This window comes from Trachinotus anak, unplaced genomic scaffold (assembly GCF_046630095.1).
Source record: "Trachinotus anak isolate AG129_WGS33_773 ecotype Australia unplaced genomic scaffold, CSIRO_AGI_Tana_v1 ptg000016l, whole genome shotgun sequence".
In the NCBI taxonomy this organism is placed as follows: domain Eukaryota; kingdom Metazoa; phylum Chordata; class Actinopteri; order Carangiformes; family Carangidae; genus Trachinotus; species Trachinotus anak.
The window spans coordinates 24,044,032-24,070,595 of NW_027273867.1; the positions used below are offsets into that span (position 1 = coordinate 24,044,032).

Consider the following 26,564-nt stretch of genomic DNA (forward strand, 5'->3'; position numbering starts at 1 on the left):
TATTTTTAAACTGGATTTAAGTTCTTTATTTCATTTACATTTTCACTAATTTATCAAAAGTGACTACAAGTGAGGGACATCACTAAAGCTTCAGTGCAGTAGATTTCAGACTTGAATTTCAGTTTGGTGGAATTAAAAAAAGACACTCATCAAACTTCTCAAGTTCATCTGTATTAACACGTCCCTTGAATGTCTTGACCTCAAACTGTGACTGTGTTTGACTCAAACTCAGCATGTAAATCTTGACGATAGAAAATGGCCAATGTATATATGAGATTTTGATAAAGGTGTGACTGTTGATTTTCAAATTCAATATAACTATGAGGAAAATTTGAGACATGTCTTGTTGTGTTTTTGTTTCTCTGCAGCTGTTGAGTCAGATCAGTTCCTCTGCAGCTGAGGGAGGTTTTTGTACGAGGTTGTGTGAACGGGCGACTGTTACACTGCTGACAGTAATAAACTCCTGCATCTTCAGTCTGAACTCTATTGATGGTCAGTGTGAAGTCAGTCTGTTGGGCTCTTGCACTAAAACGATCTGGAACTCCAGGCTGACGATTTGTTGTGTCGTAAATCAAGAGTTTAGGAGCTTCTCCAGGTTTCTGAAGGTACCAGTTAATGTCATCACCTATAAATCTTCTGGATTTACATCTGATGGAGACAGTTTGTCCTGGACCAACAGACTGAGATCCAGGAGACTGAGTCACAATGATTTCTCCTGATGAACCTGGAAAAAATTTATTGAAACAAATCCAGGTAAATTCATTTGGTAATAACAAATGAGGCGCTTATTCTCGAAATAACAAGAAGAGTTTTGTTTATAAAGTCATACGTATGGAAAAAGTGATTGCGGCCATTTTTTCACATGCAGGCTGCTTTAACTTATCTGATTCATGGAAAGTTGGGAATAAATAATCTGTTACAATTAGAAACTTCAACTGAAAGAATTTGTGATGTAGAACAGGATGTCATCGGTCTACAAGCTGATTTTACGAGCTGATACCTGAGATGCTGATGATTTTAAATCAGTTAACGTTTCAGTAGTGAATCAGTCATCAGAGGAGTAAAACAATGTCCATTTCTAGTGAATTTTCTCATTTGATTAGTATAAAAACATATGTGTACATTTTTCTTACAGACATAGATCTTTACAATTTTATGCCCAAATACTACACACACACATCTTTCTATGGCTGTGAGGACACATTTTGTTTTGAGACCATCATTATGAGGACACTTTGATGTTGTAAGGACATTTGACCCAATCCACACAAATTCAATGTGATTTTTGAGGGTTCAGACTTGGTTGTAGGGTTAGAGTTTGAATTAGGTTTGGTTTAGGCATTTGTTTGTGAAGGTTAAGGTTAGGGTAAGGGGCTCGGGAATGTGTGGCCTCATTCTTCTACATTCTACTGTACTTGTAATGCTGACAGCTTTGTGGGGACCAAATGCTGGACCCCACATGTTTCAATGGTTCCTTGATAATCAGCACTTAGCTTTAGACATTCTGTTGAGATGATTAAGGTTACATTAAGTGGCCAGTGAATGCACTGTCAATGAGAATCTGTGTGTGTGTGTGTTTCCTCAGAGCATTTCCATAGAGAGCCACTTTGCATCAGCAGCACCATGCTCCAGTGCTCTGGGAGAGTTTATAGTCCTGACAGTTGAAGACTGGATGACTGACAGCTGTCCTTCATCACAACAGAAGACACACAAATCCTCCTCATCAAAAACATGACTTTGATCTCCGTCCTCATCTGGACTCTCCTCTGCTGCTGCTTCACAGGTAAAGTCCAGAGAATCAAACTCCTCTCCTCTATCAACATCCGTCCCTCTGAAATGCAGCCGACAAAACCATGACTCTGCTTTATGTTTGTGTCTCTGTGTCCTCAGAGTCCAGAGGACAGGTCACAGTGACTCAGCCTGGAGCAGTGAGCTCTGCTCTGGGAGCCTCCATCGCCATCACATGTAGGACCAGTCAGAACGTTTATGTTAACAGCAACAGGCACCTCTTAGCCTGGTACCAACAGAGAGATGGAGAAAAACCTAAACTGCTTATTTACCTTGCTACCAGTCGACCATCAGGGATTCCAGCTCGTTTTACAGGCAGTGGATCAAACTCTGACTTCACTCTGACCATCAGTGGAGTCCAGGCTGAAGATGCAGCAGTTTACTACTGTCAGAGTTTTCATGTTATCAACAGTCAGGGGGTGTTCACACAGTGAAAAAGTGTCGTACAAAAACCTCCCTCAGTCACTGAACAGAAACTGAACTGACTGATACAGTTCACTGAGGACACATACGCACACACACGCACATGCACACACAGACACACACTGAAGTTAGAGGATAAGGGAATTAAAATTGACCTCAGACATAGTTTGTAAATGTTTTTAAATGATAAAAAGAACAAATTAGAAACTGCAGCATCCTACTGTCTTTTCCTTTCCTCTTCTTTGATGTGGATGTGACTGAGATCATTTCAACCACAGATGTCGTCCTCAGGTGAAGAAGTGAACATACACACATATATATGATGGACTTGTGATTAAAGGTCACGTCATCATCCCCTGATTAGATCACCTGTTTCTTACACCAGGATCTTCTGTGATTGTTGTTTCCTATATTCAGAAAATCAGAAATACAGAGACCATGTCTATTATGGTCAAAAGTAAATATAAAGAGTGTCAACATGTTACAGTGTCTTTAAACCTTGATCCTTCCACTAAAGCAGTCCCAAGTTCCAGGTCCCAGCACAGACCCTCACAGACCAGGTGTGATCCGCCCACATCCAGGTCTCTCTGATCACATGATGACAATAACATTACACAGGTGTCATCAGCCTCTAACCTGACTGAACATGTCTGACATCATAGGTCTCATTTCAGCTCGTTGTTGAAATGTGATGTCAGTCATGTTCACATGATGTTATAAACAAATCCCATCAATCCACCAGTGAATGGAACTAACTAACAAGTCTTGTCTGTGTATCCAAAACCTGAATGACATCTTTAGATTTGCTGTAGAGCTCCATTGCTGTCTGTTAATTATTAAAAAAACATGAGTGAGCCACACTGTTGCACTGAGTGACATGTTCCTGGATTTCAATAAAATAATGGAGCTGTAGTTTATTTAGAAACAGCTCCATAGACTAATAACAGCAAAGATATTCATGGTACCTGGTTGAGGGAGTGTCCGCACCACACAGTTCTTCACTTTCCCCATTTAGATCCTGTGTCATGCTGTCAGTTTATGTTGTCCACCCTGAAGAAAGCCTCTAACACCCTGAGCCTCAGCTGCTGAGAAGTCCAGGTGGTCCTCAATACAAAGTTCCTCCTGGTCTCTCTTGAGAGGGACGGATGTTAGAGGAGTTTGATTCTCTGGACTTTACCTGTGAAGTCAACACGCTCTCACCCCAAACTCGTCACAGTCACTTGGTCAGGACCTCCTGGTGTCACTTTTGAACTCCTTTAGCATCATTTTTAATCATGCAGTTTATCTGATACAAATACAGACTGTGCTTTGTTGAAAGTTGATGCATGAATCAAACAGACCAAAGCCTTTTGTCAGAGACGTATATGAGCTGAGACAACATCATGGTTTTGAAGTCACACTGAACTTTTTCTGTATTAAACCACACCACAATCTTTCTCCAACATTAACCAAGTGCTGTGAGTTTCTAAATGAATTTAGTAATGCTGTACTGTTTTATTTCACGTTCAACAATGAAGCTAAAGGTTCCTGACCAAACGTCCATATGTGATGAGCTGGGAGTGAGAACATGTAGGTGAAGCAGCAGCAGAGTCAAATACTTTTATTTCAATATTAATCTATATAATAGAAAAATATACAGTCTGGGATTTTGTGGCTATTGTCATTTCTCACATCAGCTGTTGAAATATCACAAACAGACTCATTTTGGTGAGTTTGTTTGTTTCAAAGTCAGAGAGCCGTGTCTCTGTACAGTGAGAGGTTTTTGTACGACGGCTCAATGAGTTTGTATCACTGTGGTACACGTTCGGTGGAGGAACCAGACTGGATGTTGGAAGTAAGTTTCTGATCAAATATTAAATGTTGTCATGAGTTCAGGTTCTAATCTCTGTGTCTGAACATCTATAGGAGATATAAATTTCCATGAGGCCGATCTAAACCACTTTAAAATCTCTGTGTTATTGTTCATTTCTCCTCTTTAACCTTGAAGCTGAACTTGAAGCAGATTCACTGAATTTTTCTTTACATGTTCCACTTAATTTGTGAACGTGAACAATTTGAGCTGCAGCAAAGATTAAACAGCAACAATCCTGCAGTCCTCTTTAAAGTTTAAACTGGTTAGAAAATGAGCTAAAAAATATATATAACTGAAATTTTCTGAATTTAATAGTTACTGATGGTAATAATTTTTTTCAATCTGTGTCAAATTTTTAAATATGGCTGTCAGTTATTATGTGATATTTTGACGTTTAACAGTCGATCTGATTTAACTGTTTTGCTCTTGATAGTTTTATCAGTAAATGTGTTTCACTATAAATGAATCAGGACTTTGAAGAAATTCATGAAAAACTGAAAATGTTTCCAAACAGTATTTTATTCTTTTCATTAAATTGTGTAATATAGACTACAGTAAAACGTAATTATTAAAATGTGAAATTAGCTTCTTGTGTTTCCAGTGTAGTTTGATGTATTTCAGGTCAAAGTGTCTGATGATTGTCTCTGTGCTGATGTGCATGAGAGGCTTCTTAAAGGGAAGTGAAACAATGTGTGAGTGAGTGACTGGTGGAGCAGAAAAACCATCTGACAGAAACTCCTTAAAGGAGAAAATCAACTCTCACACTGTAAAGGTGTCCAAGTGTCTGCTGTTTGATTGACAGCTGTGTGCTCCCTGTCCTCTAAGCTGATTGGTGTCTCCTAGGTGATACCCGTCCCACCCTGACGGTGCTGCCCCCATCCCAAGAGGAGCTCCATCAGACCGAGGTCACGCTCATGTGCCTGGCCAACAAGGGCTTCCCCTCAGACTGGAGTCTGGCCTGGAAGGTGGGGGGCAGCAGGAGCAGCAGCAGCTGGGAGGAGAGCAGGAGCCCCGGGGTGCTGGGGAAGGACGGCCTCTACAGCTGGAGCAGCACCCTGAGGCTCCCTGCAGACCAGTGGGGGAAGCTGGACTCTGTGACCTGTGAGGCCACCCAGGGCTCCCAGACTCTGGTCTCAGAGACGCTGAGGAGAGACCAGTGTTCCCAGTCCTGACCTGACTCACTGGGACTCTGCTACTGGTTTTACTCTGCTCACTGTGACACTGTCTCTCTCTCTTTCTCATCTTCTCTCTCTCTGATATGTTTGCTGTTTTTTTCTAATGTTTGTAATTTCACTGTTTCCACAAAATAAAGATCTGTTCATCAAATAAATTCTGCTTCCATCTGTAGTTTTTATTACATCAGCAGGTGATTATGATACTTTCTCACTGACATGAAATACAACTCAATTGATAACTCTAGTTATTTGCGGGTTGACTAAATTTTTTTTGACCATATTTTGCTGAATTAACAAAATTGTCATTTCAATTCAAACACTGAGATCTTAAAGTGATAGTTATATGTTGTTTGAGGGACAGAAATCTGCTGAGTTGGATTTTCAGTAGCAGATATATAAAGTCAGGTATCATCTGCATAAAGAGCTATCCAGTAACTCTGGAACCATAAATGTGTCTCATTTCTTTGATAAACTGCTGTCAAATGTTAAAACAATCATTTTGTGCAATTAGTCTCATGTGTGTAGATGCCTTTGTAATCAACCAAAGTTCTTCTGATAAGTTAGATACTATTGTGCATGAATGATTTTAAAGACTATTTGAGATGTACCACGTCATAAGAATGAACTGATGTGGAAAAATGAATCATTAAAAGTGTAACATCATCTGTGTGAAACTCTCTTCTTCTCTTTGATGCACATTTTGAGTGAAAATTCAAATTTTGCACATTCTGATTATTTAGAATTTGAAAATAACACTTTTATCATTATCAGATTCTCTACATGACTTTTTCATTTCAGTTTAAATTTCTGTCATTTTAAACTGTGACTTTGGTGTTAACATTAACTGACATCTACTCAGTGCGTTTGGCAGTATAACAAAAAAATGTACATGTTTACTGGACAACTGTTACTGTCAAAAAGTCCTGTTTGTTTAGTGTGTTGTTCTTTGTATTTGGAAAAGGTAATGTCTTCATAATCTTTATGAATAAATTTAATAAATACAGTATTTCTATAGGCAACATTTCTCCCAAGATGAGAACATGTTGCAGTCAAACTCTAGTGTTTTAGTTTCAGTGCAGCTGTTGAGTCAGATCAGTTCCTCTGCAGCTGAGGGAGGTTTTTGTACGATGCTGTATCACTGTGTGAACGGGGAGCTCTCACTCTGCTGACAATAATAAACTCCTGCATCTTCAGCCTGAACTCCACTGATGGTCAGAGTGAAGTCAGTCCCACCTGATTTAATTCCACTGAAACGATCTGGAGCTCCAGAGTAACGGTTTGTATCATCATAAATCAAGAGTTTAGTAGTTTCTCCAGGTTTGTGAAGGTACCACTGCATATCATAGTTAACAGCTGAACTGGCTTTACATCTGATAGAGACTGTCTGACCTAAAACAACAGACTGAGATCCAAGAGACTGAGTCAGGATGATTTCTCCTGATGAAACTGGAAAACATGAAAAAGAGGAGAAGGGTTATTGAGACAAATCCAGCTGGGAGAAAGATGATCAACACCCAAACAGAAGAGGATCATTTCTTTAACATGGAGAATAGACGAAGAAGATCAATGCTGCTTGTTTCAGTCTTTCTCCATCACAGCAGAACATCATTGTGGTGAACCTGGTTGTATCCTGAAGCCAAGTTTTCAGAAGAGAGTCTCACCCTGAACAAGGAGCCCCAGGGTGACCAGCAGGAGAGTCAGAGACATCATCATTGTGCTGCCGGCGTGTCAGTGGCTCTGAAAGGCCTGGACAGCCACTGATCAACACTGGCCTCTTAACAGCTGGGAGCAGAGAGGGAGGACACATATGCAAACACACAGAGTCAGTGAACTGTAGCTGTCCTCAACATATCATCATGTTTCCCATCAGCACTGAGAGAGGTCAATATTAAAATCATGACATAAGGGAATATGAATGGTAAAAATGTAGGGTAAAAAAAACTTGATTTAATTTCCATTACATTGCAGCTCAAAAGATGTGAATTCTGTGGCATGAGAATTTTGGGGCTTATTACACAATAATTTTCACTGTGCTAAGGTTGTTTTAGAGCATTTCACATGAAATGAGTTGGGAAAGTTGGGAATAAGGAATCTGTTACAACTAGAAACTTCAACTGAAAGAATTTGTGATGTAAAACAGGATTTCATCGGTCTACAAGCTGATTTTAAAAGCTGATACCTGAGATGCTGATGGTTTTGAAATCAGTTAAGGTTTCAGTAGTGAATCAATCATCAGAGGAGTAAAACAACGTCCATTTCTAGTGATTTTTTTCATTTGATTAGTATAAAAATGTACAGCTCCATTTTTCTTACAGACACAGATCGATACAATGTTAATGTGCAAATACTGCACACACACATCTTTCTATGGCTGTGAGGACACATTTTGTTTTGAGACCATGATTGTGAGGACACTTTGATCTTGTAAGGACATTTTGCCCAATTCACACAAATTCAATGTTATTTTTGTGGGTTGTAGGTTGGTTGTAGGGTTAGAGTTTGAATTAGGTTTGGTTAGGTATTTGTTTGTGAAGGTTAAGGTTAGGGTAAGGGGCTCAGGAATGTGTGGCCTCATTTTACCACATTCTACTTTACTTTTGTGTGTTTGTGTGTGTGTGTGTCCTCGGTGAACTGTATCAGTCTCTGCAGCAACTTCCAGCTGCAGCAGTAAGTTCAGTTTTGGTTCAGTGACTGAGGGAGGTTTTTGTACGACACTTTTTCACTGTGTGAACACCCCCTGACTGTTGATAGCATGATAACTCTGACAGTAGTAAACTGCTGCATCTTCAGCCTGGACTCCACTGATGGTCAGAGTGAAGTCAGAGTTTGATCCTCTGCCTGTAAAACGAGCTGGAATCCCTGATGGTCGACTGGTAGCAAGGTAAATGAGCAGTTTAGGTTTTTCTCCATCTCTCTGTTGGTACCAGGATAAGAAGTGCCTGTTGTTGTAAACATAAACGTTCTGACTGGTTCTACATGTGATGGCGACGGAGGCTCCCAGAGTAGAGCTCACTGCTCCAGGCTGAGTCACTGTTACCTGTCCTCTGGACTCTGAGGACACAGAGACACAAACATAAAGCAGAGTCATGGTTTTGTCGGCTTCATTTCAGAGGGACGGATGTTGATAGAGGAGAGGAGTTTGATTCTCTGGACTTTACCTGTGAAGCAGCAGCAGAGGAGAGTCCAGATGAGGACGGAGATCAAAGTCATGTTTTTGATGAGGAGGATTTGTGTGTCTTCTGTTGTGATGAAGGACAGCTGTCAGTCATCCAGTCTTCAACTGTCAGGACTATAAACTCTCCCAGAGCACTGGAGCATGGTGCTGCTGATGCAAAGTGGCTCTCTCACTGAGCAGAAACTGAACTGACTGATACAGTTCACTGGACACACACACACACACACACACACACACACACGATCATTGATTTCTAATTGAACAAAGTTTATGCTTTGAATCTTTAGAAATAAATGTATACAGTTTGTTAGACATTCATATTTTATTATTATGTTGTTTTGAATCTTTACATTTTTCATGAAATCACTAGTCACATGACAGCTTCTGACAGCTGCTGATGTTCACACACTCAGACGCCTTTTTAGCATCAGTCATTGAAATCTGTTCATATGCTGATGACATCCTGTTATACGTCACAAACATGCTGAACTTGCATTGTTTCAACCCATCATCCAATCACTAATGTGGCGACCCCTATTGTTGTGTGACATCATTGTTCACCTCTGGTCATCAGTGCTTCATGGTGACACCTGGGTCCAGTGTTCACCAGCCTATAAAAGGCACTCCCTGTCACTCATGTCTCTCTCTCTCTCCCTCTCTTTGTGAACATCTCCGGTGGTGATGGGAGCTGCCTTAAGTCCTCAGTTATTCTTTAGTTTATTTTATGCACCTTACAACACTTACACCCATGCCCACTCACACAACATGCACTTCACACTGACTTACTGAGTGTCACATATTTGTTAGGAATTATAATTTTTCTGTTTCCCCAGTAAATATTCTTGTTTAATGTTAACATTGGTCTCCCTCCTTGTCATGGCTGTGAGAGCCAGGCTGTGACAAAGTAGGGGCTCATCTATAGTTAAGTGAACGGACTTTCTGATATGTTTGTTTGATCATTGAAACTGTTACATGTTTTGTGTGGCACATGGCGCACCTATCAGGTGATTGGGCCCTGGTGCACATTAGAGGCTGTCAGTAGTTTGGTTTTATTCGGTTGGCACATGGATCCTGGGAGATGCACCATGTGTTAATGTTTGTGGAAGCGTCTTTCTTGCTCGAAGAGAAGGTAAGTGTTGCTGCCCTGGTGCGCTGGTTTGGAGTTTCCCCTGTCGGGTTGTGTGGCGTTTCTCCTTTGGGATGAGTAAGTTTGTTTTATTTGAAGTGTTGTGACAGCGTGGTTAGTGTCACTTGTCTTCAGGCAATTGTCTCAGGGGCACATCCATGTGATCTTGTGCTGTTTCCTGCTTGCAGGTTGCTAAGCAAACACGCTGGTTTTAAGTGTGGCGTGCCCGACAATGCAGTAGTCTGCGGTAGGCTCAAGAACTCTGAGGCGCTGCTTAACTTGGGCAGTTTGTTAACGCAGTCTCAGGCTATGGAATTGGCTGAATTAATTGGGGGTTTTCCAGTTTCGTTTGGTGATACGCAGACACGCACACACCTAATAGAACAAGACATCAACGTTGGAGATGTCAATCAGACAACGCTTTTACAGGTGTGCACCACACAAGCATAAAATTATGGAGGCTGAAGTGAACTACATATTAAACAACAAGATTTGTCTCACTGTCAATCTGGCAAAGTGTGAGTTTGCCAGGGCGACAATGACGTGGTCGGGCATGGGCAGGTGCATCCCGTGGATGCTAAAATCAGGGGTGTGGTACAGTACAGCTCCTACTACAAAGAATGGGAATGGAAGGCTACTACTGCAGTTTTTGAAAAAACTTTTCTACAGTAGCTGCACCCCTGACAAGTCTTTTGAAAGGCAAGACAAAGTTTGTGTGGTTCCCTCATTGCCAAAGTGCATTTGAGAACGTGAAATCTCTCCTGTGTTCTGCCCCTGTCTTTCCTGCACTGTGGCTAAATGAGCCTTTTAAGATCCAGGTGGACTCCTGTCAGGTGGGCGCAGGTGCCATTTTGTTGCAGGAGAGTGATGGTGCACACAGGCCGGTTTGCTACTTTTCCAGGAAGTTCAATTCCTATCAATTGAGTTCGCGACCCCTATTGTTGTGTGACAGTATTGTACACCTGTGAGAGCAAGGCTGAAACACTAAGAAAAAAACGTTTGTCTCAGCTGAGAAGCCGGCCACCTCGCCCGACGACTATTTGATTGCCAGTACTATTTGGTTGCTTAATTTTTAATGCTGTTGACAATAAACACAAGTAAACCCAGGAGGAAAGCATGACCTTGAGAGAATATGCACAATGTAGTCTGAGAGTGTGTGGGAAAGTGAATTTTTTTTTTTTTTGTCCTGTCCCAATATCATTGTCAAGCAGTATGAGTGGTCTGGATGCCTTGTGTTGTTGGGGCAGATTTACTGTGCGAAGGAGGAGAGTGGGATACTCCTCCTATCGCATATTTTAACTTTATTAAGACAACCGGACCGCATCAGGAATGAGAGTGGACAGGAAGAGGAAAACAGAGAGAATATATGGGGAAAAGGGAAAATGGGAGTGGGGAGACGGGGAAAAAACAACAACAACAGCACAACAGAAAAACAACCACAGTAACAATAACAATAGCTAATAATATCCACATTTATGGTCACTCTATAGTTCTTAACTATTAGATGCTCCGTATGTGTATTTGTGTATATGTGTATATGTGTGTGTGTTTGTGTGTGAATCTGTCTGTGTGTGTGTGTGTATGAGGGAAGGGGTAGGTAGGTGTTCGTGTATGTGTGTGTATGTGTTCATGTGTGTATGCAAGTGTGTAGCGATTTGTCATTGGATGTGGTGGGTAATTGATGTGGGGGCTGCAGTAACAGTGCCCCCCCAGACCAAAGGCACAGGTGGCCAGAAACCAGGCCACTGAGACTCCCAGCCACCCCAAGAGCCCAAGGACCCGCAGCATGCCCCCCACGTGCCCGACCCAAGGAGGAGCCCGCAAGGGAGTACAGAGGCAACAGCCCCCAGCGCAAGGAGGCCCATAGAGGGACAGCGGGCAGGAAGCCCCAGAGCCAGCCCGCGACCACCAACCGCAGCGCGAGCTGGACCCAGAGCCAAATGGCCCCGGCAACTGCAGACCCGCCTGCACCCCCGGCGGAGAGCCCACCACACACCGGAGAGGCCCCAACCCCCCAGCCCCCACCCACCCAGCGGGAAAGACCCCAGCCAGCCGCGACGGCCCGGTATTCCAGCCCCAGTGACCCTGCAGGACAAATGGGGGAAGAAGGGCAGACGGAGTCCCCACCCCCCTGGCAGGAAGCCAAGCCTGGGGGGACAGAGAACAGCAGGCCCCCCCGACCAGCCCCAAACCCAATCCCCCAAATCCGCCGGCGGGGCCCAGGGCATCCCAGAAATGCCCGGATTACCCGCCAAAGCCTCGAACCCCCGCCAAATGGCCACAGCCCCCACCCAGCCTGCCACCCACAAGAGGAGGCCGCCCACCCCCACCAGGGCCACCCATGACATCCCCGCAATGGATCTTCTTCCCCCACATGGCAGGCTCCCCGCACAGTCCACACAGCATCAGGGACAGATAGACGGGGGGGGGGGGGGGGGGGGGGGGGGGGGGGGGGGGGGTCATCCTCTCCCCACCCTACGTCTGGTGTGTATGTGTGGGTGCATATGAGTGTGTGAGTGAGTTGGATGTGTGGGTGACTATAGTGCCTTAAAATTGGGGGAACAGTCAGGGCATGGGCGCCCCACCGCTAGCAGGCGGTTGGGTCCTCCCTGCCCTTCCCTACCCCCAAAGCCCTTGTGTCGTATGGCTTGTGGGTCGTGTGGATGACTAAGGTGTATTAAAATTAAGGGAGCAGACAGGGCATGGGTACTCCACCGCTGGTAGACGGCAGAGTCTCACCTGCCCCATCCCACCCCCCAAGGCCCTAGTGTCATGTGATATCTAATGTGCATTTAAAATTGAGGAGCAGCACAACAACAATAGTAGGGCCGGTGGGCAGTCCTGCCCACCAACCTGCCTCATCCCCGCACTGCCCCTCAGAGGCCCTACAGTCATGTGGAATGTGGTGTAGTGGAGCAACAAGGGCAGGCGAGGCATGCACCTCCCCACTGGGGCCAGATGCCTGACTGGCCCCAATACGTTCTCCATCCCTTCGCCGCCCAGCCAGCGGGGAGCCGAGCCGAGGTGCCCAGAGATGCCTTGAGGCGGCCCAAGTGGTAGGGCCACCACCCCTGCAGGCGCAAGCTGGAGGGGCACAGACCCGCCATGCATGGCGAGACCCCAGTCAGGTGTCCAGGATGGGACATCCAGACCCGCCGACGAACAGGGAGCTGGTCCGGCCAGGCAGGTCGACCCGCACACCCCACCCCCCCAGCCCCCCCCCAGGCGGAGAGGCAGGGTCCCCACCATACCCCGAGACCCCCCCCACCACCCCCACAGTGCCCGGGGGCGCAACTGCTCCAGAGTGCCACAGCAGGCACGGGGCGGAGCCCCGCCACCCTCAAGAACACTACGTAATAAGACTAATTATTGGAGTCAAGATGTGTTCGAATTCTGTTAATTGATTTTCTTTACAGACAGACATCCTCTCCATGGAAATATGATCTAATAGTAGATTTTTAAACTGCGTTATGTTTGAGTTCTCTTTTGACTTCCAGTTCAAGAGGATTGTTTTCTTGGCCAAGGTTAGGACTGTGAGAAGCACGCGAGATTTTTTTGTGTCCATATTAATGTTAGTGAGGTCACCGAGCAGGCAAAGTGAGGGGGAGACAGGGATGGGATGTCCGAGGTGTGTCAATAGATCTTCACAAATCCTCTGCCAGAAATTACTGACCGGTGTGCAGTGCCAAAAAGCATGCAGATAGTTATCTGGCAAGTCATTCTTGCAGTTAATACATCTGTTAGTATTTCTGATACCCATCTGGAACATCCTTTGTCCAGTGTAGTGTGTTCTGTGTAGGATTTTGTACTGTATCAGCTGCAGATTTGAGTTTTGGGTCATGCTGAAGGTGTTTGAGCAGATTTGTGTCCAGAAATTGGAGTCTAGGTTGATGAGTAAGTCTTTTTCCCATTTGAGAGTCGGGATTGAGAGAGTTGGCTCTAATTCGGCTAAACTTACATAAATTCTAGAGAGTAGTTTTTGGGAAGGAAGTTTTAGAAAGTTTGCTATTCTTGGTGGGAGTTCTAGGTCTAATTGCTTAAGGTTAAACCTATCTTGAATGATGGATTTAAGCTGAAGATATTCTAGGTATCTGTTTTTGTCAATGCCGTAGAGTTCTACCAGTTTGTCAAATGGTATCATACGATTGTCTTGGAGAATATGTTCTAAGCATCTTATTCCTTTACTATACCATGTTGTAAAGTTTATTGTCTTTTTATTTTGCAGGATGTCAGGATTGTTCCAGATGGGTGAGAGTTTGCACGGGACCAGTGAAGACCCATTCATTTTTAGAAATTCCCACCAGGCCATCAGTGATGTGCTGATATTGATACTCTTAAAGCATGGATATTGTTTGATGATGGGGCTAATAAATGGCAGGTCTTGGATTTGGGTGGTGTTGCAGAAAGTTTGTTCAATGTCCAGCCAAGTATGGTCAATTTGACTTTGTGTAGTCCATTTTAAGATGTATTGTAGTCTATTGGCAAGAAAATAATTGTAGAAATTTGGAAGCTCCAGACCACCTCGATTTTTGGGTTTTTGTAGGGTTTTAAGGCTTATTCGTGGTGACTTCGATTTCCATAAAAATTTGGATATTATTATGGAGTCCAGTGATTTGAACCAAGCCTTGGGAGGATGGGTCAGGACCATTGAGAAAATGTAGTTGATTTTTGGCAAGATCATCATTTTGATTGTTGCTACTCTTCCCATAAGTGATATGGGCAGAGTACTCCACCGAGTGAGGTCATCCTCTATTTTTTTAAGTAGGGGAATGTAATTTAATCGTGTCAGGTATGATAGCTTGGTGGAAATGTTGATGCCCAGGTATTTAATGTTTGCACCAGGTTGTAGTGGAATAGTTGGGTTGAACTGGAGGTCAAAAGCTATGGGAAGGACAGTCGATTTGTTCCAATTAATAGAGTAGCCTGAGATGGATGAGAATTTATCTACGATTGTTGTAGTCTCAGAAAGAGAGGCATGTGCATCTTGAAGAAAAAGTAATACATTGTCAGTGTAAAGGCTGATATTATGGATCAAATTTGCTGTTTGAATACCTTTAATATTATTGTTTTGCCGAATTGCAGCTGCCAATGGTTCTATATATATGGCAAACATAGAGGGAGAGAGTGAACAACCTTGTCTGCTGCCTCTTTTGAGATTGAAGCGTGGAGAAGTTTGATCATTTGTTTTGACGCAAACGCTAGGTGAGCTGTATAATGTTTTAATCCAAGATAAGAAGTTATCACTGACTCCAAATTTCTGTAAGGTTGCAAAAAGAAATTTCCAGTTCACCCTGTCGAAGGCCTTTTCTGCATCCAGTGAGACAATTATCGCTTTCTTATTCTGGATGTTGCAGAAGTCTATTAGATCAATTAGTCTCCGCTTGTTGTCAGTGGACCGATGGCCTTTAATAAACCCATTTTGATCTGGGTCTATTATGTAAGGTGTTACTTTTTCAATTCTACTAGCTAGCGCCTTGCTGATGATTTTAAGATCTGCATTTGTGATATTGACGATAACTAGATGTAAGTGCAGGGTCTTTGTCTGGTTTAAGGAGGAGATTAATATTTGCACAGTTCATGTTTGGAGGAAGTCTGGTGGTTTCATTAATTTCTGTAACCATTCTATGAAATACTGATGCCAGCATAGGCCAGAATGTTTTGTAGAATTCTGCTGGAAAGCCATCTGGGCCTGGGGCTTTTCTGTTAGGCATACGTTGGAGGGCATCGTGGAGTTCTGCAATTGAGAGAGGTGCCTCCAGAGCCATAATTTGCTCTTTGTTTAGTTTTGGCAGATCGATATTGCTCAAAAACTCCTCTATTTCAGAGTTTGATGGGTTAATGTTAGATGAATATAAGTTTTTATAGAAATCCCTAAACGCTTTATTTATCTCCTCTGGGGTTGTTAAAGTTGTTTTCCCAGTGGAGTCAGTAACTGAGAAGATTGTTACTTTTTCTTTGTTTTGTTTTAGTTGGTTTGCTAAAAATTTACTTGATTTATTACTATGTTCAAAGTTCTCCAGGCACAATCTCTGTAGCTGAAATTGGGTTTTTATATCTCTTAATTCTTTTAGTTTCATTTTATATTTTCTCAACTCATTCAACAGGTGTTCCTCTTGAGAGGCGTCATGAGCTGCTTCCAAGGTTTTAATTTTCTGATCTAGTTCTATCTCAAGTGCTTTATCCTTTTTTTTGTGTGATGAGTATGAAATTATTATGCCTTGTATTAAAGCCTTAGCCATCTCTCAGAGAACACAAGGAGAGATGCCGGGCAGGTCGTTTGTTTCAGAAAAAGTTGTCCACTCTTTTTGGAAAAAATCAATAAATTCCACGTCTGTAAGTAATGATGTGTTCAATCTCCAGTGTCTAATTGGAGGTGTGCATATTTTCCTGATGACTGTCATAGTGACTGGTGCATGGTCGCTGATTGTGATAGGGTGAATTTGTGTATCAGATATATCCTTCATGAAAGAGTTGCTGGTTAGGAAAAAGTCTAAACGGGAGTAAGAGTGGTGAACTGGTGAGAAGACGGTGTATTCTTTGAGCATGGGGTGACAAGAGCGCCAAGCATCGCATAGACCAAAATCGTTCATATATTGTTTTATTGTTTCAGATGATTGGTAGTTCCGGTAACTAGCTGCTCTACTAAGTCGGTCAAAATCTTGATTAAGAACCAAGTTGAAGTCTCCTCCCACGATAAGTGCTGTGTCTGAGTGTGCTGAAATTGCAGTGAAGAAGCGGTGAAAGAAGGATGGGTCATCGCCATTTGGACCATATATATTGGCGATACATATCTCTTTATTATTTACTGATATGTTGATAATTATGAATCTTCCCTCTGGGTCTGTGATGGTATCCTTACATGTGAAATGTATTCTTTTATTAATTAAAATTGCTACTCCTCTTTGTTTTGAATTATAGTTGGCTAAATATACATGAGAAAACTGTGATGAACTAAGTGTATGATGTCCTATTTTGGATAAGTGTGTTTCCTGCAGTAAGACAATGTCTGCCTGTAATGTTGTTAGATGTTCAAAAACTTGAAGTCTTTTTGCTTGTGAGTTAATTCCACGCACATTCCAAGTGACAAAGCATAATGAATTCATGCTAAACTAACTTGTGGCTATTGAATATAATCTAAAGTTTGAATGGGGACGTGTGTGTGTGTGTGTGTGTGTGTGTACGTGCGTGTATGCCTAAGTATGTGCGTGTTGGATGTGTTGGGCATCTTACATGTAGAGTGTTCTTAAGCATCGGTGTGGATATGTTACAACAACAACAGTAATAAACAATAATAACAATAATGACAACAGTTAAACTTAAGACAAATGTGATGGGAGGTAGTGAGGGGAAACAGGTATTCCAACATTAGCAGTCTGTGAACAAAACTACATCAATGTGGGGCGTGCGTTAGTAGCCTATATTAAATGCCCATACCTTTAGTTTTGTTTATTATGCTACATTGTATTACCTTAGTCGGGGATTGCCTTTTAAGAAGAGGTGACTTCAGTAGAGCCAAGGAGTGATTTCCTGGTCGCAAAACAATTGGCCATTCACGTAAAATTTATCGACTGTGATGACAGCCCAGGATCCCTCAGCGATGAACTTCCTCCGGATGGGAAACAGGGATTTGCAGCGCTCCAGGATTTCCTTCGGGAACTGGTCGTTGATGCTGAAGTCCGTTCCTTTCAGCTCCCTGCCTCGGCTCTTCACCAGCTCTTTTTGCTTGTAGTGCTCGAACTTAGCGACGACAGGTCTTGGGCACTGACCTTTTTGCCTCGTCCCTCCTAGGCAGTGGATCCGGTGAAAAGTGATGTTTTCCACGGCGTCCGGCGGGAGCTTCAGTTGTTGCTGGAGAAAGCTTTTGATGGTGGTTTCAGGATCTTCCTCTGCGCGCTCTGGGATTCCGAAGAAAACAAGGTTGTCCCGCATACTGCGCACTTGACTCAGATCAGATCAGATCTCGCGACGTCTCACGGCAGCAGCAGCAGCATTACCCTCCTCGCAGATGTTTTCATTTCTTCACTGGATTAAGTTAATCAGATCAGAAGCTAAATCAGGATTTCTGATGTTGCAAAGTTGGAATTGATATTTCCTCATGTCTGACCAGATTTAAATAGAATTAAAACATCTGTATTTATCTCTCAACATTTGGTGCACCTCGGGTTTCACATCTCTCATTGTAGGTTCTGTGATGTCTGAAAAACAAAACCTCAGAAAGACAAAAACAGTAAAACTATTCTGTTGAGCATCAAAATTCTCACGTCACAGAATTCACATCATCCTTTTGAGCTGCTGGGTGGAAACTAAATTTACCCTTCATTTTTACCCTTATACTCTCTTATGTCTTTGAGAATATGAATAGTCCTCTCTCTGAGCATTGAGGGGAAACACAATTGTATGTTCAGGGCAGCTACAGTTCACAATTTACCACTGCATCCAGCACGGAGACGGTCAAAGGTCACACGTGAAGAACATCATGCACAGAGCTGCTTGCTGTTAAAATTACTTTTCATTTGTCCGTCCAGACCTGCATTTCTTTTTCTCAGATCATCACCAAGCAATGACAATGTCCCTGAGACCTGATCCAGAAATGACAGTAGTCACTTTGGGTTTCATGGATCAGCTGTTAGTATAAAGACATCAGCAGCAAGAAAGTGGACATGTATCACGATGAAAACAAGACACACAAATAAAGACAAAATGACGAAATAAAGTCATGTAATCAAAGTATATTGATTGAAATATTGAATATTTCAGCATTACTAGAAAAGAAATAGCACTATTAAAATGTATAAAAGCCATGTTAAACAGAGACCCAGAGAGAGAGAGAGATACAGAGTGAGTGCAGAGATACTGGATTTCTCTTTATGCTGATGATACCTGACTTTATATTTCTGCTCCTGAAAGTCAGACAAAGACTCAGTAGATTTCTGTCCCTCAGACAACATATAACAATCACTTTAAGAGCTCTGCTTTTGAGTAGAGGTGAAAAAAATTTCGATTGACCAAAACATTTAACAAATTTGTAAAAAGTCCCTGAAAACCCACAATTAGCATAGAGTTTAAACCAGGGAGAGTTATCAATTGAGTAAAATTTCATGTCAATGAGCAAGTATCATAATCACCTGCTGGTGTAATGAAACTACAGATGGAAGCATAATTTATTTGATGAACAGATCTTTATTCTGTGGAAATGATGAAATTACAAACATTACAGAGAACAAGGGAACATATCAGAGAGAGAAAAGAGAAAGAAACAGAGAGAGAGAGAGACAGTGTCACAGTGAGTCAGGTCAGGACTGGGAACACTGGTCTCTCCTCAGCGTCTCTGAGACCAGAGTCTGGCAGCCCTGGGTGGCCTCACAGGTCACAGAGTCCAGCTTCCCCCACTGGTCTGCAGGGAGCCTCAGGGTGCTGCTCCAGCTGTAGAGGCCGTCCTTCTCCAGCACCACGGGGCTCCTGCTCTCCTCCCAGCTGCTGCTGATCCTGCTGCCCCCCACCTTCCAGGCCAGACTCCAGTCTGAGGGGAAGCCCTTGTTGGCCAGGCACATGAGCGTGACCTCCGTCTGATGGAGCTCCTCTTGGGAGGGGGGCAGCACCGTCAGGGTGGGACGGGTATTACCTAGGAGACACCAATCAGCTTAGAGGACAGGGAGCACACAGCTGTCAATCAAACAGCAGACACTTGGACACCTTTACTGTGTGAGAGTTGATTTTCTCCTTTAAGGAGTTTCTGTCAGATGGTGTTTCTGCTCCACCAGTCACTCACTCACACATTGTTTCACTTCCCTTTAAGAAGCCTCTCATGCACATCAGCACAGAGACAATCATCAGACACTTTGACCTGAAATACATCAAACTACACTGGAAACGCAAGAAGCTGATTTTACATTTTAATAATTGCATTTTACTGTAGTCTATATTACACAATTTAATGGAAAGAATAAAATACTGTTTGAAGAAATTCATAAAAAACTGAAAATGTTTCCAAAGTCCTGGTTCATTTATAGTGAAACACATTTACTGGTAAAACTATCAAGAGAAACACAGTTAAATCAGATCTACTGTTAAACGCATAAATATCATATAATAACTGACAGCCATATTTAAAAGTCATGTTTAAAAATCAGCCACTAAAAAAGAAAGTAACTCTTAAATTAAAAAATTTCACTCACTTAAAAAATGTAGCTAAATTTCAAACCAGTTTAAACTTTAAAGAGGACTGCAGGATTGTTGCTGTTTAATCTTTGCTGCAGCTCGAATTGTTCACATTTCACAAATTAACTGGAACATGTCAAGAAAAGTTCAGTGAATCTGCTTCAAGTTCAACTTCACGGTTAAAGAGAGAAATTAGCAATAAAATAGAGATTTTAAAGTTGTTTAGATCGGCCTCATGGAAATTTATATCTCTTACAGACACAGAGATTAGAACCTGAACTCATCAGACAATATTTAATATTTGATCAGAAACTTACTTCCAACATCCAGTCTGGTTCCTCCACCAAAAGTCCACCACAGTGATACCAACTCATTGAGCCGTCGTACAAAAACCTCTCACTGTACAGAGACACGGCTCTCTGACTTTGAAACAAAATAAATCTACAAACCCTCAAGACGCTGCTTTACTCTTAAATTTAGAAATGAGGATTTTCTCTGCCTTAGTATTTAATTTTCCTTATCATGACTTTTTACAATTTCTACTGTTAAAACAAACTTTGTCTCAAGTTGCGAAAGTTTTCTTTTAAAACTGTACATTGACACGGAAAGGTCACTTCTTTTCCAGGTTTTCTGAATGTAATAGAAATCAAATGAAAAACAGCTCCTCAAATAAATCTGTTAATAAACTTTTGACTTACTTCCAACATCCAGTCTGGTTCCTCCACCGAACGTGTACCACAGTGATACAAACTCATTGAGCCGTCGTACAAAAACCTCTCACTGTACAGAGACACGGCTCTCTGACTTTGAAACAAACAAACTCACCAAAATGAGTCTGTGTGTGATATTTCAACAGCTGATGTGAGAAATGACAATAGCCACAAAATCCCAGACTGTATATTTTTCTATTATATAGATTAATATTGAAATAAAAGTATTTGACTCTGCTGCTGCTTCACCTACATGTTCTCACTCCCAGCTCATCACATATGGACGTTTGGTCAGGAACCTTTAGCTTCATTGTTGAACGTGAAATAAAACAGTACAGCATTACTAAATTCATTTAGAAACTCACAGCACTTGGTTAATGTTGGAGAAAGATTGTGGTGTGGTTTAATACAGAAAAAGTTCAGTGTGACTTCAAAACCATGATGTTGTCTCAGCTCATATACGTCTCTGACAAAAGGCTTTGGTCTGTTTGATTCATGCATCAACTTTCAACAAAGCACAGTCTGTATTTGTATCAGATAAACTGCATGATTAAAAATGATGCTAAAGGAGTTCAAAAGTGACACCAGGAGGTCCTGACCAAGTGACTGTGACGAGTTTGGGGTGAGAGCGTGTTGACTTCACAGGTAAAGTCCAGAGAATCAAACTCCTCTAACATCCGTCCCTCTCAAGAGAGACCAGGAGGAACTTTGTATTGAGGACCACCTGGACTTCTCAGCAGCTGAGGCTCAGGGTGTTAGAGGCTTTCTTCAGGGTGGACAACATAAACTGACAGCATGACACAGGATCTAAATGGGGAAAGTGAAGAACTGTGTGGTGCGGACACTCCCTCAACCAGGTACCATGAATATCTTTGCTGTTATTAGTCTATGGAGCTGTTTCTAAATAAACTACAGCTCCATTATTTTATTGAAATCCAGGAACATGTCACTCAGTGCAACAGTGTGGCTCACTCATGTTTTTTTAATAATTAACAGACAGCAATGGAGCTCTACAGCAAATCTAAAGATGTCATTCAGGTTTTGGATACACAGACAAGACTTGTTAGTTAGTTCCTTTCACTGGTGGATTGATGGGATTTGTTTATAACATCATGTGAACATGACTGACATCACATTTCAACAACGAGCTGAAATGAGACCTATGATGTCAGACATGTTCAGTCAGGTTAGAGGCTGATGACATCTGTGTAATGTTATTGTCATCATGTGATCAGAGAGACCTGGATGTGGGCGGATCACACCTGGTCTGTGAGGGTCTGTGCTGGGACCTGGAACTTGGGACTGCTTTAGTGGAAGGATCAAGGTTTAAAGACACTGTAACATGTTGACACTCTTTATATTTACTTTTGACCATAATAGACATGGTCTCTGTGTTTCTGATTTTCTGAATATAGGAAACAACAATCACAGAAGATCCTGGTGTAAGAAACAGGTGATCTAATCAGGGGATGATGACGTGACTTTTAATCACAAGTCCATCATATATATTTGTGTATGTTCACTTCTTCACCTGAGGACGACATCTGTGGTTGAAATGATCTCAGTCACATCCACATCAAAGAAGAGGAAAGGAAAAGACAGTAGGATGCTGCAGATTCTAACTTTTTCTTTTTATCATTTAAAAACATTTAGAAACTATATCTGAGGTCATTTTTACAGTTGATACCTTTGTGCTCTAACTTCAGTGCTTGTGTGTGTGTGTGTGTCCTCAGTGAACTGTATCAGTCAGTTCAGTTTCTGTTCAGTGACTGAGGGAGGTTTTTGTGCGATGCTTTTTCACTGTGTGAACACCCACTGACTGTTGATAGAGTGATAACTCTGACAGTAGTAAACTGCTGCATCTTCAGCCTGGACTCCACTGATGGTCAGAGTGAAGTCAGAGTTTGATCCTCTGCCTGTAAAACGAGTTGGAATCCCTGATGCTCGACTGGTAGCAGCATAAATAAGCAGTTTAGGCTTCTCTCCATCTTTCTGTTGGTACCAGGACAAAAGATGGTATGGGCTGCTATAATAAACGTTCTGACTGGTCCTACATGTGATGGTGACGGAAGCTCCCAGAGCAGAGCTCACTGCTCCAGACTGAGTCACTGTGACCTGTCCTCTGGACTCTGAGGACACAGAGACACAAACATAAAGCAGAGTCATGGTTTTGTCGGCTTCATTTCAGAGGGACGGATGTTGATAGAGGAGAGGAGTTTGATTCTCTGGACTTTACCTGTGAAGCAGCAGCAGAGGAGAGTCCAGATGAGGACGGAGATCAAAGTCATGTTTTTGATGAGGAGGATTTGTGTGTCTTCTGTTGTGATGAAGGACAGCTGTCAGTCATCCAGTCTTCAACTGTCAGGACTATAAACTCTCCCAGAGCACTGGAGCATGGTGCTGCTGATGCAAAGTGGCTCTCTATGGAAATGCTCCGACTGACTCCAACAGGGACCTGATCACTCTGATCATGCTGTTTATCAATGGATCACTTTATTGGAATATTGATGATGAATGTGCTAATGCTCATTTCTATGTGAATGTAGCCAAATATCAGAGGATTTCAGAAAAATCTTTGTCATATAAATCTCGCAAATTTCACAACTAAACAATCAACATCATTGTCACTGACATTTCAACCAAATGATTTCTAAATGTCGTCACTTAGCAAATTAAAAGTTTGAGAGTAAAAATGTTTTTCATTTTTATTTTTTCATATGCAATAATAAAATGTACAGTTTATTTCAATAAATATCTTAGCTCATATCTTTATTTCACTGCAGGAGAAATTTAATAATTTAGAGTTATTGAAAAGTTCAGGGTCAGATAATTATTTTTTAAATAACTTCAAAATAATTTAAATATGTTATCTGATTTTTGGTATTTAATGTAACTGCAGTGATTTAGTGGAAGCAGATCTGGGACTGAATTCACTAAAATGTTGTTCAGTGAAAAATTTTGTTGGTGAAATTTTAATTTCAGCAATTTTTAAAAGAAATACAGACTAGGAAAAAAGTATTCTCTATTGATAAACTATTATTCAAAGTATTTCCATTTCAGCCCAAGTACTGGGCCAAATATTTCTTTTTTTTTCTTTGATCTCCTCAAAGATTTGAGAAGAGTGTTGAATAACTTAAAACATTACTGTTATATTTAAAAAGCATTCAGTTTGAGTGTGATTCATTTGATGAGTTTTAATGTAAATCTTTATTTTAACAAATTTCATTTTGAATGAACAAAATAAACAGACTCCATCTCAGTATTTTCTGTTTTAAATAAGAAATCTTTCAGGCGCTGTAAAAGTATTTAAAACTGACATTTTTCACATTTGCCAATATACAGATATTTTTAGTTTAAAAGTCTGAATTAGTATTTTACAGATGAAACATTGACACAACGGAGGAACCTTAAACTTTTCTATCTTTAGTCCTGAAACCTGCCTGTTGTCATGGTTCAGCTGTGATGCCTGTCTGTTGCCATGGTTACTGTGCTCAGAGAGAGAAGTGAGAAACTGACGAGCAGTTTCTTCCGATCTGAGGACGACCAACAGAAGGAGTCGTCTCCTCTGCTGCAGTCCACAGAAAAACTTGTTCATCTCTCTCTCTGCAGTGGGTCGAGTTAGCCCCACCCTGACGGTGCTGCCCCCCTCCAGTGAGGAACTGCAGCAGGGGAAGGTTACACTCATGTGCCTGGCCAACAAGGGCTTCCCCTCAGACTGGAGTCTGGCCTGGAAGGTGGGGGGCAGCAGGATCAGCAGCAGCTGGGAGGAGAGTAGGAGCCCCGTGGTGCTGGGGAGGGACGGCCTCTACAGCTGGAGCAGCACCCTGAGGCTCCCTGCAGACCAGTGGGGGAAGCTGGACTCTGTGACCTGTGAGGCCACCCAGGGCTCCCAGACTCTGGTCTCAGAGACACTGAGGAGAGACCAGTGTTCCCAGTCCTGACCTGACTCACTGGGACTCTGCTACTGGTTTAACTCTGCTTACTGTGACACTGTCTCTCTCTCTCTCTCTGTCTTTCCCATCCCCTCTCTCTCTCTGATATGTTTGCTAGTTTTCTGTTTGTAATTTCACAATTTCCACAAAATAAAAATCTGTTCAATAAATTCTGTTTCTATCTGTAGTTTTTACAACAACATGTGATCATATGATGATGATATTTTCTCAGTAACATGAAATACAACTTCATTGATCGCTCTCTTGCTTAAACCTCTACACCAAATGTTTGTGTTCTAAGTGTATTTTATCAAAATGTCATATATTTACACAGAGCTCTTAAAGTGATGTTGTTTGAGGACAGAAATCTGCTGAGTCTTTGTTGGATTTTCCAGAGCAGAAATATTAAGTCAGGGATCATCAGCATAAAGAGATATCCAGAAGCTCTGCGCTCACTCTGCAAATCAGTCTGTGTCTCTTTCTAATGTGGCTTTCATATATTTCAATAGTGACGTTTGCTTCTAGTAAAGTTTTCAATATTTCATGACAGTAAATATGCTTTGATCACGAGTTTATTTTCTGTGTTTTATTATTAAAGTGAGACATGTCTGCTGTCTCACTGCTGACGTCTTAATAATAACAGCTGATCCATGAAACCCACAGTGAATCATGTGATTTCTGGATCAGGTCACAGGGTCATTGTAATTATTTAGTGATTTGACAAAAAATATTGGATAAATTGATTAGCTGGGAGATATTCACTAATGCAGTTTAACCTCATTGTGTGTCAGTGTTTCAGTGTCCAGTGGCATCAAAAAGCCATTTTCTCTCAAAAGTCACATGAAAAATAATGTTTCCAATCTGGTTTCACACGACTGTCTGGTTGTGGTGACCCCAAACTTGTAAAATACTTTTTATTACATTTATATATTTCCATATATTGCTGATGACAAAAGGGTAAGTTGATGTTTCTTGTTGAGTGGACGAGGCGTGATAAGCCATAGGGACAAATCTGCAAGAAGTTTTGAATGTCTCAGTGATCTGTAGTGTACCAAGGCCATATCATCATAATTTGAAATCCTCTTTGAATTGGGCATGAGTCTCCGAAGAGACAAAAATGATCAGTATAATATCAGACTTCATGACTTCTCAATTCATTTTTATTAGCCACACTACTATTTAAAGGGTAAATGCAATGATTAGCAAGATGAAAATGGAGCAGAAAAACAATTTTAAGCAATGGTAGAAGAGAATGTGTGGTGGCTATTTACAAATATGCTAAAGAACTAAATGATAAACTCTGATCATGTCTAAGAATGGAACTTGATGATGGATTATTTTATCTCGACATCAACCCAGTCATGAGCAGAATGTTAAGATCTCGCGTACTGTGAGTTGGCTGTAGCTGGAGGCTCTTGGTTGACTTTAGAGGAGACGACTCTAAAACTGTCAACATTCTTCAACAATCTTACCATCCTCACTACCAAATTGTCCAAGTATAGTTATTGAGAGGTTACGTCTCAGTACTACTAGTGACCCCCTAGTTTTGGTGTCCAACGATGCTGAGGCGGCCACATAATAGTGTTTGTTTGAAAATCTGCAGACATCTATAGTTCTTAAATTTGCTTAATTTGACCATTCAGCCCATTTACATTCCAGCTGATTACATGCATACTACTCATAATAATTAATAGAGGCTAGTATTGTGATACATACAAGATGCAGAGTAGAGAAACAACCTATAGTGCAGCTGACTGACCAAAATGTGAAATTAAAGTGCTGAGAGAGATCCATCCCACCCCAAAATCCCTGTCGCCCTAAACCTGCCACTCTCAAAAGAACAAGAGAGGGCAAGAAAACGATCACCCACAAAAATGTGAAAACATAGAAAAACCAAAACCAAAATTTGACTCTTCCTAGGGAGCCTAACTTCCCCTCCATGTTGGACCTGTGATCCTTGTGAGGCGTGTTCCTTCCCAGCGCACGCACAGGTCCCCCCCTCCCTATAACAGTTACACTTATATCATACCATAGTAATGATCATGACGATTATAACTGAGCTACACAGAATGTACAGACATGTGGTAGGTTATCGGTACATATTAGTACTGGATACAAAGAGAACATGGCTCGTAAAGTTTTGTATCTTATAGTGGAGTTGGCAGCATGCCAGGACTATAACACCAGCCTTTCTTTTTGAAAACAGAGCTTGGTCTTAGACAAAG

At 41.8% G+C, this 26,564-nt stretch overlaps 1 long non-coding RNA gene and 2 gene segments (V, D, J or C); 1 reads left to right on the forward strand and 2 right to left on the reverse strand.

Annotated features, from left to right (window-relative positions):
* Nucleotides 1–7,845, reverse strand: LOC139634485 (uncharacterized). The gene is made up of 2 exons (XR_011693967.1): nt 6,900–7,845; nt 1–724 (listed from the first exon to the last, which is right to left on the reverse strand). It is a non-coding gene; the product is annotated as an uncharacterized lncRNA (long non-coding RNA).
* Nucleotides 774–25,942, forward strand: LOC139634467 (Ig kappa chain V-III region MOPC 63-like). The segment is given in 4 exon segments: nt 774–1,783; nt 1,891–2,209; nt 4,008–4,045; nt 24,017–25,942. Coding segments are annotated over 4 exon segments (741 nt in total).
* LOC139634471 (Ig kappa chain V-III region MOPC 63-like) overlaps nt 18,700–26,564 on the reverse strand; it is a 39,233-nt gene continuing 31,368 nt past the window's right edge. The window contains 2 exon segments of the V gene segment in view: nt 18,700–19,161; nt 20,015–20,050. Coding sequence covers nt 18,833–19,161; nt 20,015–20,050 — 365 coding nt within the window.